The 18,087-nt window shown below is 35.0% G+C and overlaps 1 protein-coding gene and 1 long non-coding RNA gene across 3 annotated transcripts in view; one reads left to right on the forward strand and one right to left on the reverse strand.

Moving 5' to 3' along the window:
- Positions 1 to 11,509: 11,509 nt before the first annotated feature.
- Positions 11,510 to 12,680, reverse strand: LOC125050108. Its single transcript, XR_007117099.1, has 2 exons — positions 12,143 to 12,680; positions 11,510 to 11,775 (listed from the first exon to the last, which is right to left on the reverse strand). It is a non-coding gene; the product is annotated as an uncharacterized LOC125050108 (long non-coding RNA).
- A 3,989-nt stretch (positions 12,681 to 16,669) lies between these two features.
- The window catches only part of LOC125050105 (protein groucho-like), a 65,843-nt gene continuing 64,425 nt past the window's right edge, over positions 16,670 to 18,087 (forward strand). For both annotated transcript variants that reach the window (XM_047649712.1, XM_047649713.1), the window contains exon 1: positions 16,670 to 16,929. In XM_047649712.1, coding sequence (XP_047505668.1) covers positions 16,861 to 16,929 — 69 coding nt within the window. In that variant the 5' untranslated portion in view covers positions 16,670 to 16,860. The remainder of the gene's footprint in view (positions 16,930 to 18,087) is intronic.

Below are 18,087 nucleotides of genomic sequence, written 5' to 3' on the forward strand. Positions count from 1 at the left end.
CTTGACAGTTGACACCTCATCAAAATTTAATAATGTACATTGTAACTGTGTAGTGTGTAACGACATCATAGATTATTATTTATTTCAAAGTTATAACTGAACAAGTGCGAAACTTTTTCTAATTCTGATTAAATATTTATTGAAATATGACAATAGAAAGTAATTTTATGATTAACTTTCATGGTTTACTAACCATTCTAAATATAATTTAGCCACGAAGTAGTAAGTCTACTAGACTAGGTTAAGACTATGTACGTGTAAGTCCGCCATTAAACTTTACATATGGCCATAGATGATGAATCGTACCCTTCTACGTTAAAAATTACAGTTACAGATACAAAATTACTTCTGTTTTGTTATTTTGTCGACTTGTATTTTATTGAATTATTTGAAAACGTAAAAGTTAGGTTATTTAAAATTAAAAGTATACAGTTTATTTGACATCAACGTTTATCGGAGAAACGGGCTAACTAGTAATTTTATATTTTAAACAAAACAACCTCATTCCATGCAATAAACAATGTTTTATTAGTAGCTGAAAAATGCAAGCTTGGGCAATGTTCAGCTACTAAATACTAATAAAACATAACATAGATAAAGATTTCAAACTTCAATGCTATTTTGAAATTATTATTCAAGCAGTTTTGACAGAAACTATAATTTCCTTTGCTTTGATGGATGACTTAAGATGAAATTTCAATTTGACAAACAATAATGACAATATACAAAAATAAGATAAATATAACTTTAATCTGTTTATTAAAATAAAATAACTCATTGAACACCTGTAATTGAAAATGACGACAAATAATTGGTTATTATGAAGCTGAGTAATAATGTTCTGCCGCGCCATCTACATACGTTTTGATTTATTATGGTTCAAAAAAAATACATTAGATAGCGCTAGCTAAAACTGCCTAGAAGAAAATGTACTAACAGATGTCTCTCGTTACTGTAGTAAAAGAAAGATAGCTTTTTGGTTTGGTTGAGATTTTTTAACCCAATATAGGTTTCGAGATTTTTTTTAACAATTTAATTTAATCATCTCGAACACTTTAAGCTAATCCCAAGTAGTCTGATAACATAATGACAATTATACAATGATTTTTAGAAGGTAAAAAAATCATACGTAATGTAAAATTACTTGGACATAAGCTCGTATTATCAAGTATTGTACATATAGGTAGTAGTGATTTGATACTGGACCAAGTACCGAGATCGGCTTCATAAAATTAGCAACTAACTATGGTTATATTTATTAAAATAGTAGAATGACGTAAAAGTTGTAATTGCAACATTTTCACAACTTTTATATTTGCAATATTTTTTACAACATAATTTAAGGAACCTGTTTATCATATATTATATTAATATCTGTTTTTAGTATATATAAAACTATGCCATAAAACAAAATAATAAAATCGTGTCGACACGAAAAAACTGCGTTATGTGAATGCCAGGCGGTAATTTAAATGTAGCAACAACTGCTTTTAGCTTACAACCTTAATTGACTTAAAAATGTTTATCAATATGTTATGTTAATATAATCGTAAAACAAGGATAATGATATGGAAAATTGAACTGTAACGGAAGGATATTCAATATGAATTCGAAGGTTAATCGCATAAGCCCTGTTTCTTTATTCCATAAGAACATAGTTGGGGCACGATGCACGCTCACGACTCTCAGAACAACTCCGGACATGACATTCCACGTTTCGTTGTAGATTAGAATGGGATGGATAGTGCGCGACTCGCCGAAAAAAAAAGAGACAAGCAACTCGGGATCAGTCCACGTGGACTGCTTCATATCAACACAGGAGCAACGACCAATAGAAAACGGTACCGCTAATGTATTTCTCACCTCCGCACTCACACCCGGATCGGCTTCTACAATAAACACACGCATACGATTCTCAACTTTCCAACAACGCTCTAGGGTCTCAAATACTGTGTGTGTACCTGAGATAGTCGTTTTCGAAATGACTTAAAGTGTGTTGTCAACGATAATTTGGTTCGTATTACGCTCGATATAGGGTGTATTGTCGTCCGTGGAGTGTTCTGCGGCTGTTGAATTTAAAACGATTCCCAAGAACAGGGTCGCAAGTTGCTGAAGGTTGGAGGAGCGATGCAAACTGCATAGTCTCGTCACGGCTCCCCGGACGCCTTACCCCTGCTCGCCTCCTGCCGTTATTGTAGTAAGCCGAGTGTAGATATGCGGTGTGCGTGTGTATGTCTGTTCGAGTCAACTGTTGTGCTGAGGCACGAGGTTTTCATACGAGAAGTGCATGCAGCCGCACTTTATATGCTCGTAATATTTTGCTCTCGCAATATTTTGCTTTTTATTTGCTCGCTCCCGAGTTTGACCAGCTGAACAAAGCTATTCAAGAAATGTGAGCTTCTTTATATACGATACGTGTTTTCATAAGGAAGGAATGGTCTTAAGAATTAGGTTTATTTTATTAGTCGTTTTGTAATTGCTTATGTTCAATGAATTATATTTAAATCTGATATCTACGTATAATCATATCATTTATTACCTTAGGACACAAGTTATATTTTTTTTAATATCATGATATAAACAAGTGAACAAGCATTAATGTATCGCATTACAAACTAACCCTAAGTTACAATTAATATGTGTCAAAAATACCAAAAACTAAATCTATTCTATAAATAAATGTATACCATAGGGAAAGCTCGTAATAAGTAATAATAACATTTAAGGGGATAAAAATGCAACGCACTAATAAAGCGCGAAACAAATTGTCATTCAAAAAGCAGCTTTATGATTATAGGTATCCCTGATTCAATAAAGGGATCGTTTGTCGACAAAGGGCGGAAATATTAGGAGTCCCCCCTTGTTACGTGACGCGAACCGAAAGGGCAACTTATCCTCGGCTTAGACAGGTAGATTTGTTTATTAAGCCCTCCTTGAATAAGTACGATAGTCTATTGTTATGGAATTGTAACATTTAATAACGATGGGGTTGGATTGCGATCTTAATCTAACGCTTTGATCTTAGATTTACAGGTTTTTAGGTTCATAGTTTGAGGGTTCTTAGTTAAAAGTTGTTTACCATAAATTTGCACCAACCAGGAAACATATATAACACTGAATAATTAATTCGGAGTTTTAGTTTCGCATAACAACTAATATTTTAAAATCGTAGGTGTATTGGTAAGTTTATTTATGTTAATTTGAATAGCCATTAAACGAAAAACATAAAGAAATTTAGTACGGTTTTCTGATTATGGCGTTTGATTTATGTTATTGATCGATCTTATTAATATATGTAGAATATAGCCATACTTTAATTTGACATACATTATCTACTGTTTAAAATTAGTGGAGCTTCGATGTTTTTAGGTCTGGGCCTCAGATTTCTGTATCAGTTTTCAGGATCATTTGTCATAATAGACAAGATGCCAGCCTCCTGCTTGACACACGCTGTCGACTTTTTGGGTCTAAGGCAAGCCGGTTTCCTCGCGATGCTTTTCTTGACCGTTCGAGCGAATGTTAAATGCGTAATATTACTTTAGACAAATCAGATATAGTAATTACGATGCAAAATAAAATTGCTTTAATAATCCACCCCAATTTCAGTATCGAATGAACCGTTGGCATAAATGAGAAAAATCAGCGCTAACATCCCTTGAGAGAGGGTGGCGATGCTTAGGGGTTGCTACACTCAAATACTTTTATTCCTTTCAATGGTACGAATTAATTTATTTCATACTAGCCACCAGGCCTGATAGGGGATTTGTAATAATAGCCACCGACTTTAAACCTACCCGTTTAATGATTTAAAAACACATTTTGCGCAAGCAGTCCTTGGTTTGATACGCGTAAATGTATCTAAGCATTTACGACTATCAAACTGTTTACATTTTCTATACACCTACTTAAAGGCAGGTAAGAAATTCTCCGTGTCTACTTGACCTGACCCTGATGTCTCGAATTCGATACCTGGTAAAAAAGGTATGCGACAGTCGCTTAATATCAACAATATCAAACAACAATATCCTCCTCTTTAGCGTATTGGTTAAATGATGTCTTATTTTACATGTCCACTCCATTAATAAAATACTTAGTGCAAAGAAATTAAGAAACAAACACAATTAGTTTTATATCAGACCTCGTTTGAAAAAAAAACAAGCGAACAATGAAACAAAAACGTGTTATGCGGCTATCAATATTGCACTCATCTGTCATACAAGTATGGAAGGCGTTTGACACGCCGCGCCGCACATAATTCAACAAACAAAAAGGGAATAAATGCTCGAATAAAATACTTTTAATTTCCCCGGGCGCCGCTAATCGGACGGCGGCGATGGAGGGCGCCAAATCGCCCTTTTTATTTTACTGTAACGCAAATCCGGCGGGAAAGAGAGATCGTGCGGTCACGTGCTTGGAATTACACCCCGCGCCCCCGCGTGACCCCCACGTGTCACTGGCTACGTAAAAATAGTAATCCAATGGGAATACCCAAGTTTCTTTAAGACGAAGACTTGATAATTATGAGGTAAAGCTGTGTAATAGGTAGATACTATGGGGAAATTGTTGCGTATTTTGTATTGATTACATAATTTTGTCTAATTCGATTAAATTATATTTTTTTGATGGAACAAGGGGTAAACGGGTAGGAGGCTCATCTGATGTTAAGTGATACCGTCGCTTATAGACACTCACAATGCCAGAAGGCTCGAGTGCGTTGCCGGCCTTTTAAGAATATAAGTTAAGAAAATAAGTTTATGTAGGTACTTAAGTAGTATAAGTATCTTAAGTGGCACGTTGATTATAATTATATCTAATAAACGTTACAACTTAGGTAAGTAGATACAAAATAATATCCGATGAGTGATATATAAGGAAAATGTGAAATCTCTTTTTTCAGATTTAGTAGATATATCAAAATATCTTCACATAACAGCTTAAGTAACCGTTAATTATTTACCGTCTCTAAGTAAGGACTGAACTTTTAAATAAGAAACTTAGTCCTTTTACGTACATAATTAAAACATTACATACCTAGGTAATGTATTAATAGTAATAGAACCAAAACTATTTCGTAATTATCACAAATATAAACTATTAGTCTTAGCATAATCTCCGTACATTTCCGCTCTGGGCCCATTTAACAAACGTAAGCCACTAATTGACACGCAAAACAACTATGTTCACCGCAAATAGTGATATAACGTCTATGAGTCACCTTGTCATCTACAAATTCGAGTTAATTATTTCCTTCCTTGTGTACGAAAAGTTTACCTTATGCTGATATAATAAAACACATTAAAAAAAACGTGTGTGTACTTGCGTTAAAAGTTATACTACTTTGTGGTAAAGATAAAGATCTTTTTAATTTTTTTATTATTCGCCTTATTCTACGTTTGTAGAAAACACGACACTAACAATAGAAAAAAGGTATTTAATACATTGAAAGTTTTATTACAACGCATTATCTAGTTAAATAAAGTTTATTTAAATATCACAAAAAAATTACATCAGGGTGTCGGATTTTTGTGACGGTGTGCGCGCGCATCATAAAATTTTACTCTCATCATTTTTCCCTGACGCGCCAAAAGAAGTATAAGTTTAAAAATCTATATTTTAGATTTGAGATGATAATGTGTATGTATTATTTATGAGCTGTGGCCTAGTGGCTTCAGCGTGCGACTCTCATGTCTGAGGCAGGTAAGTTCGACGGCTGTGCGTCGATAATTTTTGTCTACGCGTTTAAGGTGAAATAAACTATCGTGAGAAAACCTGACAGCGTGAGTCAAGGCTTATCTCCCACCTGTCTATTAGAACAAAACAAATGAGCAGCAACCAAAAATCGGAGGTCCAGACTTGTAAGGCTGTAGAGTTTTGTTTTTATCTTTGATTACTCGTCAATTATATACATACTAATTTAATGTTTCAATATCGCTTTGATAGTTTAAAATACTACTACTAAATACGAGTTTTCCTAATCAAAATCAAATTAGTTTTTGAATTTACATATACCTAAACCTGAAATTAATATTAACACTTTGTTCGTTGCGAAAATTTACCCCATAAAGAAATATGATGTATGGTTGTTGGCTCGAAGCGTTTTATTAGCCGACTAAATCAGTCGTTACAGAAAGCAGTTTTGCAGAAACTCAACACTGTTGAACCATTACTCAGGGCATCGTATGGACGGAACACGCCTCCACTTTGTTCTGTAAACAGTATTTTCTATGCGGTTTTCTCATACACATTGGGCATGCAAACTCAAACTTACTTATAGAGCGAGCACCTCACTTTGTGTCTAAAATGTATTGGATTTCGAGATATTTAGTGCTAAAATTCCAGTCTGAATCTTATCCTTAAAAAAAATATGCTGTAACAACACAAGGAGCCCCTGGAACTAGTCAGAACAGATTTAAAAGACTACCTACAGATGTTCCGTGGAACATGGTACATATAGCAAAAAAAATACAAATAGGAAGAAATAAAGCAGAAAGTAATCTGAAAGTAGTAGTTTTTTTAGTACCGGTGACCCCAGTGCTGCCGTTCGATTCTGTTAATCCGTGAGTTCACCTCGCACTAGCAACGCTCCCTGATTTGAGCGCGATCGCCGCTGCGAAAACCGCTGTGAGAGTTCGAAAAGTGAGTTACAGAATCGCAAACCTGGTGCTTTCCTGGTTCGACGAATAAGTATCGACATACAGCGAGGAATTTCATTAAAGGTCCACTGCCACAGGGACGTTTTAATTTTTAATTTTCTTTAAAAAAAAATTTCTATTACCTCGTAGGTTAAGAAAATTGTCAATACAAATAATAAGTATGTAGCATGAAAAAAAATATCCGAAATGAATGGTCTGTACCTAGTCCCCAAGCTAGCCCAATGCGTATTGGAGACTTCACATTCGTCCATAGAATGATGCCTGATGCCCGAGTATCGTACGATTTTTTTGAACATTTGTTTTTGTAATTTAAATATTATGTAATACAATTTAAATGTATTTCCTTCCCCAAATTCCCCGGTTTTACCTTGTTTTAATTGATTGGCTTGATAATTCTATTTTAAACTGGTTTATATTTCCCAATTTATTAACAAACATTAAGTAATTTTAGGAAGCATATGAAGAGCAGTGAACTTAACTTTGGATCTAAAAGTGTAATAAATGACTCAGCGCGTATGCAAAAGCTATTGTGAAATATGCGAGTTGCATTTTTTCATACGAAAGCATGTTAATGTCGTTCCGTGCCAAGAGATGTCGCTACGTGCCTTCAGTCTGTAAAATTACGACCCATCGCCCATAAAGGATGCGATTTAGTGCTTTACGAAAGCAAATTTACGGATAAAACTTATCATTTTCGCAACAAATACTGTATTTAAAAATTGTAATTAAGAATGTTTTTCGGTTATTTCGATTACAATATTCAATGATAAATATTATCATTGATATACATAATATTATATCTAAAGCGAGAGTATTTTTGTAAGGAATAAACTTAAAAACTACTGAATTTAAATATGTTTTCTCTATTTGATTGCCATTGAATTTGCCCAAATCCATGAGTTATGATAATCTATGCTATATTATATACGAAATATTTAAACTCCAGCCTTGCGAACCCAGGAAAGGAAGAATTTTAATTACGTGTTGCAATCAACACGTAATTAAATTAAATCTTTAATAATAGTCCCAATGCATATTATAGACAATCTTTACTCTCTAAGTTATACACAATCTACTGTTTTTTTCGTATCACGTGGTTATAGTAAAGCTACTTTAATATCTGTAAGTGTGGCAACACTGTGGCCGAGGGGGTAGGGGTGTTATTTGTAGGGCTCGCGTGTGAATTATTCGTGGGTTCACGCGCGCTGTTTGCCCGTCTTGTGAAGTGCTGAACCCTCGTTAATGAAATTTCATATCGTCTCGCTCCATTGTCGGTAATCTTCCCGCTGCCTATTCAATACAGAAACACTTGACTCGCCTATTATGTTTGTTCAACTGAAAATTAGGCTTCAATTGTTACGAAATAACCACTACGTATTAAAGTATTTTTATAACTATTCTTAGTTTTGTTTATTTTAGAGGAATTTCATGCATAACTCAATAATCACAATAAATTACATTCTTTTTATAATTGTGTTATTGCAATACTTAAATCATTAATTTTGTTATTGTTGTTTTAACCTTTAACTTTAACCTTTAGATATTATTTTATTTTGCTGGTGGTGTACATACTATCGGGACAGCGTCGTTTTAATATTTTTCTAATTTAGTGGCCCAAAAAAAAAACAATTGGATTGTGTCTAAAATGCATCTTATTTTGACATTAAGGAGTCAAAAGTATCGTTTGAATTTATTCTCAGAGTTTACGAACGTTTTTTTCAATCGCAAGTGAGACACGGCTTTTCTTGTTAAACATCTATTACGTAAGTATTTCCGTAATAAAACATATTTCGTTCGTTCAATTAGTTTTTAAGTACATATATTATTATAAATGTCTCACTATTATGTACTATTATGCTTACAAGTAGGTGCTTGTAGCAAAAGTAATAGAGGCAGTTAATTGAGAGAAATAGACAATTACGTCAGCGCCATGCTTCACTGGTCGTAACGGTGGGCTAACTGCTCAAAAATACATGTAACTTCTAGATATGTTGGTATGTTATTATATGTTCATATATGACGATTTTTTTAAATGTCCTTTAACACATTATAAGAATTAGGCTAGGTACATTTATTTAAAATAATAACTTAAATTACTAAACAAAAGCTTTAAAAAAATAATAAAATATAAAATTTTAAAAGTTCTATATACCTACTAGAATGGTTTAAATGTTTAAAAAAATATTAAATTTAGAACGTGAATCGGATTTTTATTTTTAAAATTAAAATAAATTGCGATAAAATAAAAGTACCTTTTTGTTTTAATATTTTAAAAATATTAATTTACAGAACAATACAATCTAAATCAAAGATATTAAACGCTCCATTAATTTCGTATCACCAAATTTAAAGAAAATATTCCCATTGAAAACGATGTAGGTATATTTTATTATATATTTATCGTAATAAAATATTTGGTAGCGATTAGATATAGTCAGATTGTATCGCTTTATATTCGAATAAATTGAAACAGTTGGGTAAATATGCTGAGGAATGAACAAAGCCCATTGGATGTCAAAGCCTACCATTGACACAACTGTTGTCTAGACTCTTGTATAGGTATACCTACGTATCTCAAGATCCGATCTCATATTATATTGAGATGGTCAAAATTAGCAGTGAGATTCTAGATACGGATAAAAAAAAGGGTGCGTGTAGGTACCTACTTATGTACGCGGGTAAGAAGTAATACTTTTTTGGCATTATTAAAAAAAGTTTTTGATTGCATGCAAATAATTAATTACAATTAAATAGGTACTGGAAAAGGAGTCATTATAGTCAATAAAGTTCAGTTTACATTTGAAAAATTAAATAAATAAATATTTATTATTATTCTCTTACAAAAAGTGTAACATAAATTCTATTATTATTCGAATGTTATTTTTAAATTATGTCCAAAGCCGTAGGCAACTTCATTCTGTTAATTTTGTGTCACGGTGCGCGCGCATCGTAAAATTTCACTCTCATCAATTTTTCATAACGCGCCTAAAGAAGTATAACTTCAAAAATATTTAGGTACAAAATTTTAACTGATTATAGGTACAACTCTAAGTACGACTTTAAGCGTTTGATTAAATAATCTACTTCTGTAGTTTAGGAATCATTAAATTCTTCATATAGATATAATTTAGAAAAATACTTCCTCAATGAAATCTAAACTAATTTTAAATAGATAAAATAAAATGCTGTTATCAAATTTATAGTGCGTACATTAGATTGTGATTTGCTGACTTAAAAGATAGCAATATTTAACTAAATATAAAAATAAATATCAGTGGCGCTACAACTTCTTTAGGTCTTGGCCTCAGATTTCTGAATCTGTTTCATGAACATTTTTAAAGGCAAATAGGTGATCAGCCTCCAGTGCCTGACACACGCCGAGTTTTTGGGTCTAAGACATGTCGGTTTCCTCACGATGTTTTCCTTCACCGAGTGCGAGTGTTAAATGCGCACATAGAAAGAAAGTCCATTGGTGCACAGCCGGGGATCGAACCTACGACCTCAGGTACGAGAGTCGCACGCTGAAGACACTAGGCCAACACAACTCTAATTTAACTAAAACCATAATTTAAAAAAAGAATATTGTAGTGTTAATAGCAGACAAAAATAAAGCCTCCATTGTATTTATTTCGAAAGAATATTATCTGTAACAAAACAAGAGTGTCCTGCCACCCCATTGTTCAGCTTTCACGCACAGCGGGATAATATAAATCCAATTTTGCTCCTTTCATATTAGATCATGTCGTTCAACCAAAATAAAACTTTTTCTTAGTTTTACACTTCAAGTAATTTATAGTTTAAAAAAAAATATATATGTAATTTATTTGCCATTCTTACTTGTAGCTATTTAGTAAAAAATATGCTTTTAAAATGTATTCTTGTGAATAAAACATTAGCATTCTTTCTTTAGCCTTAGCAGATGGAATAGTGAATTGAAGCCAAGTTTTTGTTTAGTCAGTTATTCATCAGCATAGCAGAAATATGCATAATGATCAGCCAGTGAGGCGTCACGGACTAGGTTTTCTACGAAGATTTATTGGACGACAGTTGCCTATAAAATCACCCGGAGTGTGAATGGGGACCCGTAACGGTTTTATGTTATAAATGCAGTTTTATAGTCCTTGAGAAACTAAAACATAAGGTGTAAAAAATTTTGTTCTACGACCAAAACTGACAAAGTTATGGGCAAAATACCAAACAAGGTTTACTGACCGCGCGAACGAAAGCAATGACGTCACAATATCTCAACGCTTGCCGCTGAACCACAGCGCGCCCCGCGCTGTTTATTCTGTTAGCGATACTCGTCCAACACGGAGCGTAACGTCACCAGTTTATACCCAATCGATTAATAAGTGATTTGATTTGTTTAATATTATAATATAACAAATCAGTGGTAGAAATAAGAAAGATATCGGTTTTGAGCAAGCGCAATCCGATAATCTACCTAAATGGTATTTGATTATCTTAGTAATCATTTAAACTATACAAGCGCTGAAATTCGTGGTTGGAAACTTCAGAGGTAAGCAAATCTCATTGTCAACCTAATCAAAACAGCAGGATAATAAGTAGGTCAGGAATACAGGGTCGTATTCAGGCCCGGGAAAATTCCCAGTAAGGTTTATGGATATGAACATGTTACCGGGAATATTCTTCTCAATGTTTCTGGGTGCATTGCCAGTCGGAAATCTTATTGGGAGTTAGTTCCTAGTATTGTTAGTAGGCAACGGACGGCACATTGCTGGTAAGTAAGTAAGAAAAGTGCCCGACGAAATGATTAATTTTATTTCAATCTCATCGACTTGCGTATTGTTGTCGTCTAGTTTTGTCAGTGCAAATGAATATAAGAAACAAAGTAATCGGTAGGTATACTTTATTCGTTTACCTTGGATTGTTTGAACAAGCAATCCTAATGAGAATGAAATAATCTTCTGCTCAAGTCGGATGACTATAGATGACTGTAGCAAAGCAGAAGAAGCAACATTATCGCAAGCTGATTCACCATTATGGAGGGAACTAAGATACTGCAGAGTAACGGCGTCAAAAATTCACGAAACTGCAAACTGCAAGACTGATGGTGTTTTAGTTGAACAGATTTTCGGGGCATCCATACAGGAGACAGTCGCTATGGAAAGAGAAAAACGTCTTGTAAAAATATTCGCAAAGAGTTTTAAAAAAAAGGCGTAAAATACGTCTAGCAGTTTTCGCGTGAAAAGCGTTCAACAGACAGACAAGAAATTCAAAAACAATATTTTTGGTTTCTATTGCGTGTATGGAGCTCTCATAACTCGATTATTCAAAAAATTATTCAATGTATAGAATTCACTTTGGCTACAGTTTTATTACCTACAGATACATATTCCCCAAAGCGGGAATGTTCCGGCATTGGGAAATATTCCCGGGAACGGCAAATTTCATTTAGTTGAGCCTCAGTACGACCCTGGGTTTTACCAGACTACTGAGGAAGGGTTATTAGAAATTTCACTACTTACACTTTTTATCATTTATTTATTCATTGAAATACACCTAGTACGACCCTGTATTTTTCTTTAACATTCGTAAACAAGTTTTACTAAGATACTGTTTACCACATGAGTAATGTAAGGTGTACTGTCACCCCTCTTCATGACAGTACACCATTTTTTGCGCACTTTCAGGTCCCTTGGCACATTAAAAAACAGTTTTTCAGGTGTACTAGTTGAAGTATTAGTACATTTCGGTACTATACAGTACTTATAATGCGGCATATTTTCACATAAAAACCACAAAACCACATCACGACCCGCGCAGATCGAGTGAACTTTAATAAATGAATGGCGAAGAGCGAGCGCGCGGTCCGTAGGGAAATCGTGACGTCACATGAGCATTTCGGCCGCGCCGCGGTTGGCTTGTACAAAATGTGTAATATCTTCGCAACCAATTTACCGATTTCAATGATTTAAAAAGTATTGTACCTAATCGAGTAAAAGGAACACCATTATATAGATAATATATGCATTTTCCGACTTGTTACGGGGACCCATTGCGAATACGTAAGCTCAACCTATCAACATTGCGATGGGTTCGACGGATATAGGTACTTATATGTATTTAAGATGATAAGTACGGCTTATAACTTTATGCGAAGCGATGTTATTGTAAGTAGGCCTCGGCTGCTGTTTACGTATAGTGTTGAGTGTAGTGAACTTGTAGTGGCGTCGCTCGGCCACCGCACCACACCCAATCATTGCAATTCAATTTGTGCGATGTCGCACGCGGGCGAGCCGCTTTGTTTACATTACAGCGGGCCGTGTCTCTCTGCTTGGCCAAGTCCGCCAGCCGCGGCTCGATTAAGGACAAATCAATAAGGTAGTCGATAGCGAGCCAGTTTAATAGAGTGAGCGAACTGAGCGGAGCGCCCTCATTACCCCCGCAATTAGCGCACGCCGCGCTCCCGTCGACGACGCACCCCGCGCGAAAAACGAATAAAAAGAGCTGCCCTCAAAATGGCCGCCGCCTCCCCCCGGCCTCCTGCCACCCCGCGCCGCTTCGTGATTGCATCCCCGCAGCTCTTATAAATATGGCCGTATTCCTCCCGCCTTTACTGATTGCCCGTATACCCCCCGGTCTCCCCCCGCGACCGCGCCGCCGGCGTCTGAATAGATAAACGAGTCCACGTGGACTGCCGCGCTTATAAAAATCACCTAGACCAATCGCAGCATTTGCTCACACCATGTTCGCCAATGAGAAGCCAGAAACGCGTGTAACTCCGCCCTTAATAAGCGATCTCGAACTTAGAGCCAATCGGTGGGCCGTATTGCGCGGATTCAGTTCGTCGTCGACGGTGCGGTCCACGTGGACTAACTCACACACGTACGAGAGTATAATACCTCGAGTGGAAATAGCTATGACGGCGAAATGTGCGACAGCGAAAAAATAAAATGCGGTCGGTCGGTGCGGCGGATCGAGCGAGCGAGTGGGTGTAAACAGGGGATATTTTGGTGCGGCTCGTTCATTATTATTGAATGCGCAGCGCTAATGGCACGTCGCGGGTCGCGGGTCGCGCTTCCTGCTCCTCGCAACGCCGATACCATCGACTTATCTACCGTACACAACATGATGCAAATCCTATAAAGACACGATCATTCATGTACCTATTACTGACGCTTTAAAAAGAATAATAAGATTAAATGCGACGTGAATCCAATTACGTAGGTGGTATCGAGCTACACAGTTATCTAGACAGACATGTGGCTACTTTATTCGTCGCCGAGCGTCAGGTAAAAACCAGTCCAAAAGGAAATAGAAGTATGGCGAAGAAGGCGCGAGAGATAGGTATCTGCGTGGGCGTATTGTGCCCGATAAGTATGCTTGTCCGGTACTCGGTAGTCGCGATCGCAATTCAACGAGCGCTTCGTCTAAAAAACTAATGATACCTACAGCTCACATCGGACAACTGACAGCAGACTCTGAATACACAATGCGTAGCCATTGTTATAAAAGGTCCTACGTTCCGAATTTAAACAACTCAAGTCTTAAGCGATAGAATTCTCTCGCAACACAATTCTTAATTAATGATAACATCGAAATCGCATACAGAATAGCTTAATAACACGTTAAATCGCTATTATAACGTTATTATCTTTAAATATATCGGCAGCAAATTACTTACGTAGGCTTTAGACAAGACTAATCGTAAATCAATCGAGGCGTGTTGTGTAAAAGTCAATTAGATTAAAGAGCTGTTTGTTGAGCTTATGTAATAGTGAGAATGAACTCTAAGAATAGTTGGGTAGGTTCTTAAACTATGACGCACGTCGAACTATGGCGTGGTCATTAAAATGGCATTCCCTCACGAACAATACGGAGTTACCGGATACCACTTTGAGTCCCAGACGGGGTTAAAAGTTAAATCGAAAGCATAGCTAATACTTGATGTATGCAAATCGCTTTAATGAAGTTTTAAAATGTATGAGGCTGGTTGTATTCTGTAAACGAGAGCTTCTAGGAAATATACAAATTTTCCTTAATACGCGATTAATTAAGTTATGAACATTATTCATACGATGTCACAATTTAAACTGAATAATTATCACATAGTAGGTACAATAGATGACATCATGATGATATTCAAAGAGAAATTTATCTATTGTTACTAAACCTACTTATTATACACCTTAATTGAAGACATTGTACATACATATAAAAAAATTACCAATACGCCGTATAAAATATTCACACATGATTGCGACACCGAGAAAACATAATAATTTTGTGCACGCTATTTCAAGCAAAAAATATAAGAATGAATCCGAGCCTTCTGGGAAACACGGTTTGAATTGTTTTTTCACAGACGACTAATTGTTAGCATTAATTATTAAATTTTATTTTTTACCTGACTTAAACCGATAATGAGCCTTATAATGTTTTATTTAAAAAAGGGTGGATTAGAAGTTTAGATGTGGACAAAATTGAAGCAGTGTATACTTAAAAAGCGTATTATTAATATGGACGTGTTTGTATTGCAATTAAATACTTTTTGGTTTTAATGGGGACATAATAATGTCAATGGAAACTGCTTTTTACATAATGAAATTGCCGGATTTCGTATGTCACAAACTGTTATTTCAATATAATAATTACATTTTAAGAGACGAATAATTTTAAGTAATTAAAAACGTTTTTAAAAATTTTGTAATTTATTAGTGAATTGTTTATAATGTGTATTCTTATATTTGTATAAAGTAAACTGATAGGCATAGGATATTTCAACTATTCCTTTGTATTTTCGTACTAAATACATACCTCGTGAATAAACCAATACTATTTTAAGTGACAGTAAACGAGGGAATAAAACGTCCATCCGCTGCTATTGTTACTGAATTGTGTCACACGTCTGTGGGCGAGACATTATTGTAAGCTTCGAGTAAAATAAAAGATTATAAGCGCACATAAAAACTTATCTTTTTTCGCCACAGACACGCATTAAGACCATAGAGTCAAATGAGAGGATATAATAGCTCTATTTATTCAAATTAAGGTTTTACTCTTTAGAATTTAGAATCTTTAATAGACTATTTAATGATTTCTTTAACTGGACTCTTTTAAGTCTTTTAGTGTTGACTGACACAAGTCTTAGGAAATTATTTTACCTTTTATCTAGTTGGTTTTTAATTTATTTGGAAATAAAAACTATTCGAATTTTAAAGGGCAAACAAATAGCTCATGACTTCGTCTGCGTACCTAGTTAAATATTTATCCTGTATTCTAAGGTATAAAACGTAAATTAGGTGGAACTCCTCACTCGCAATTTTATATTTAATACTTGAAGTTTTTTTTTAATTTCATATAAATATATATTAGCGTTGTTTACAAAAAGCGCGCGACACTCGATTCTTTTAAAATATATTTGAGAGCTGTCATAATGCGCCTTGAAAATTATTTGTGTAATAAAACATTTGTGTGACGCTTTAACTTTAATTGACTTTTGCCATTATTTAAATGGTTTTATTGTTTGATAAGAACCTTTTTCCTCATTTAACATCCTTAATTTATGGACACAAGATAATATTGTATATAAATATTATTCTTGTTTTACATATGCTATTACGATATTTCCTAATAAGCAGTTTCTAGTTACCTACCCATCTAAGGAATAATATGACATTTCTGCATATAGTTTAATTTATTCTTATTATATAAGTAGTACAATGGCAATATTTCAAGATTAGAGGCAGCTTATGTGTTGTAATCTTGATTATCTTCCACAATGTTAGATAAATAAAATGGTCATCAATGATTGTCATGAAGAGATTTTATCATCACGTTCGTTCTCGAGATTATTCTAAGCACATATGCTTTATTTTATTTTTGGCAGTACTTAAGCCTTGTCAAGATATTTAAAATGTATGGTTTAAATCTAAAAATGTCAGTTCAAGAAATTATATATTTTATTATGACAACGGCATGCATACTGAGGCCAGGGGTGATAGAGGGGTAAGAACGCGGGGTGTGGAGATCCTCCGGACCCCGCTCAATCCCCCCGGCGCGCCAGTCCGTTCGAAGTATTCGGAAGAGGAGGTTGTGTCTCGCAACTATTTATAATTAATCGCGTGTGACTGACCGCGCGGAGTGCGCTCTCTTGCAGTGATTTTTGTGTTCAGTGGAAGTGTGTGGGTGTATCGTTTTTGGAGTGTCCTGTAGACGATGACCGTGTGTGCTTGACGTGGGGATGTATCCTAGCGCGGGCGCAATGAACGCTGCCGCCGCCGCTGCTGCCGTGGCGGCTGCCAGGCATCCGGTAATACTTTAAACAATAATTTTGCATTATAAAAATAATGAGACCCCTCATTTCATTTTTAATCGACGACAGTAATTAAAGCGCCTCATTCACAGTTCGTGGGAATTTAGGTAGATAAGTTCGTAATTTGTTGTTTGTTATGAGTATGCAAGGCTTCAACATTTATTTGAGTTCACATAATATTACAATTGATAGTTCTAAGAATTGATAAGAATCACGGTTCGGCAATAAAGCCAAACAATACGGCGTAACAAAAACGTCACTAAGCACCCCCCGCTGAGGCATGTCCCCTTCGCGTCCCCAAACTCAATGCGAACGACACGCTAGATTAACCATCAAATTGCTTGAAAGAAATGTAAAAGTATTACCAAGTCCAAAAATCTCTCTAACTTCACATGAAAAATTTAATTTTATAAGTTAAAACCGCGTTGTTTCCCCGTAAATAAGAGATGTTACCGCAAACATGTCAGATAACCACATTTCGAGTTTCATATTAAGCTATTTAAGCTTAATTCAACCTTATTTATATAGAGAAAAGGTAGATATTAGCCTATCACATGTATACCGCAATTGTGGAACATCTGTCGACCGTTTACCGACGGGTTTAGCCGCAGTATTTTAAAATCCGCTAAAACATGGTTTAGCTAGGTAAGGCCTAGAATATAAGGAATATTCAAAAGCTGCAATTCATTTAAAACATTCTAAATTTTATCAAAATATTATGGAAATAAAACTTTTTTTATATTATTTTATTTCACAACAATTTTTAAATTAAGAACTTGTTTTACAATATAAAGTCTAATAATTACAAAAGTTGCAGATCAGTCATACTGTACAGACTATTATGTAGCAAATTATATAAATGAGAGTGAAAACCGTGAGAAAGCCTCCTTGTTTATGAAGTCCATTAGTGCACTAATGTGTACATGACCTAGCATTGCCTTTGAGAATATCTAGTTCGAAGCGTTTAAGTTAAATGAGTCTGATTCATGTTTACTAAAAGATTAATAATAAATACTATTGAATAAAATATACACATAATTGAACATAAACAGTGTGAACATAAACTATGTACAAAGCTGTAATTTGCTATTCAGAATACCTAGAATAAAATAGGTAAAGGATTTCCAAGAAATTGTGTCAACAACTTACTAGAAC

This window comes from Pieris napi, chromosome 6 (genome assembly GCF_905475465.1).
Source record: "Pieris napi chromosome 6, ilPieNapi1.2, whole genome shotgun sequence".
Classification (NCBI taxonomy): Eukaryota; Metazoa; Arthropoda; class Insecta; order Lepidoptera; family Pieridae; genus Pieris; species Pieris napi.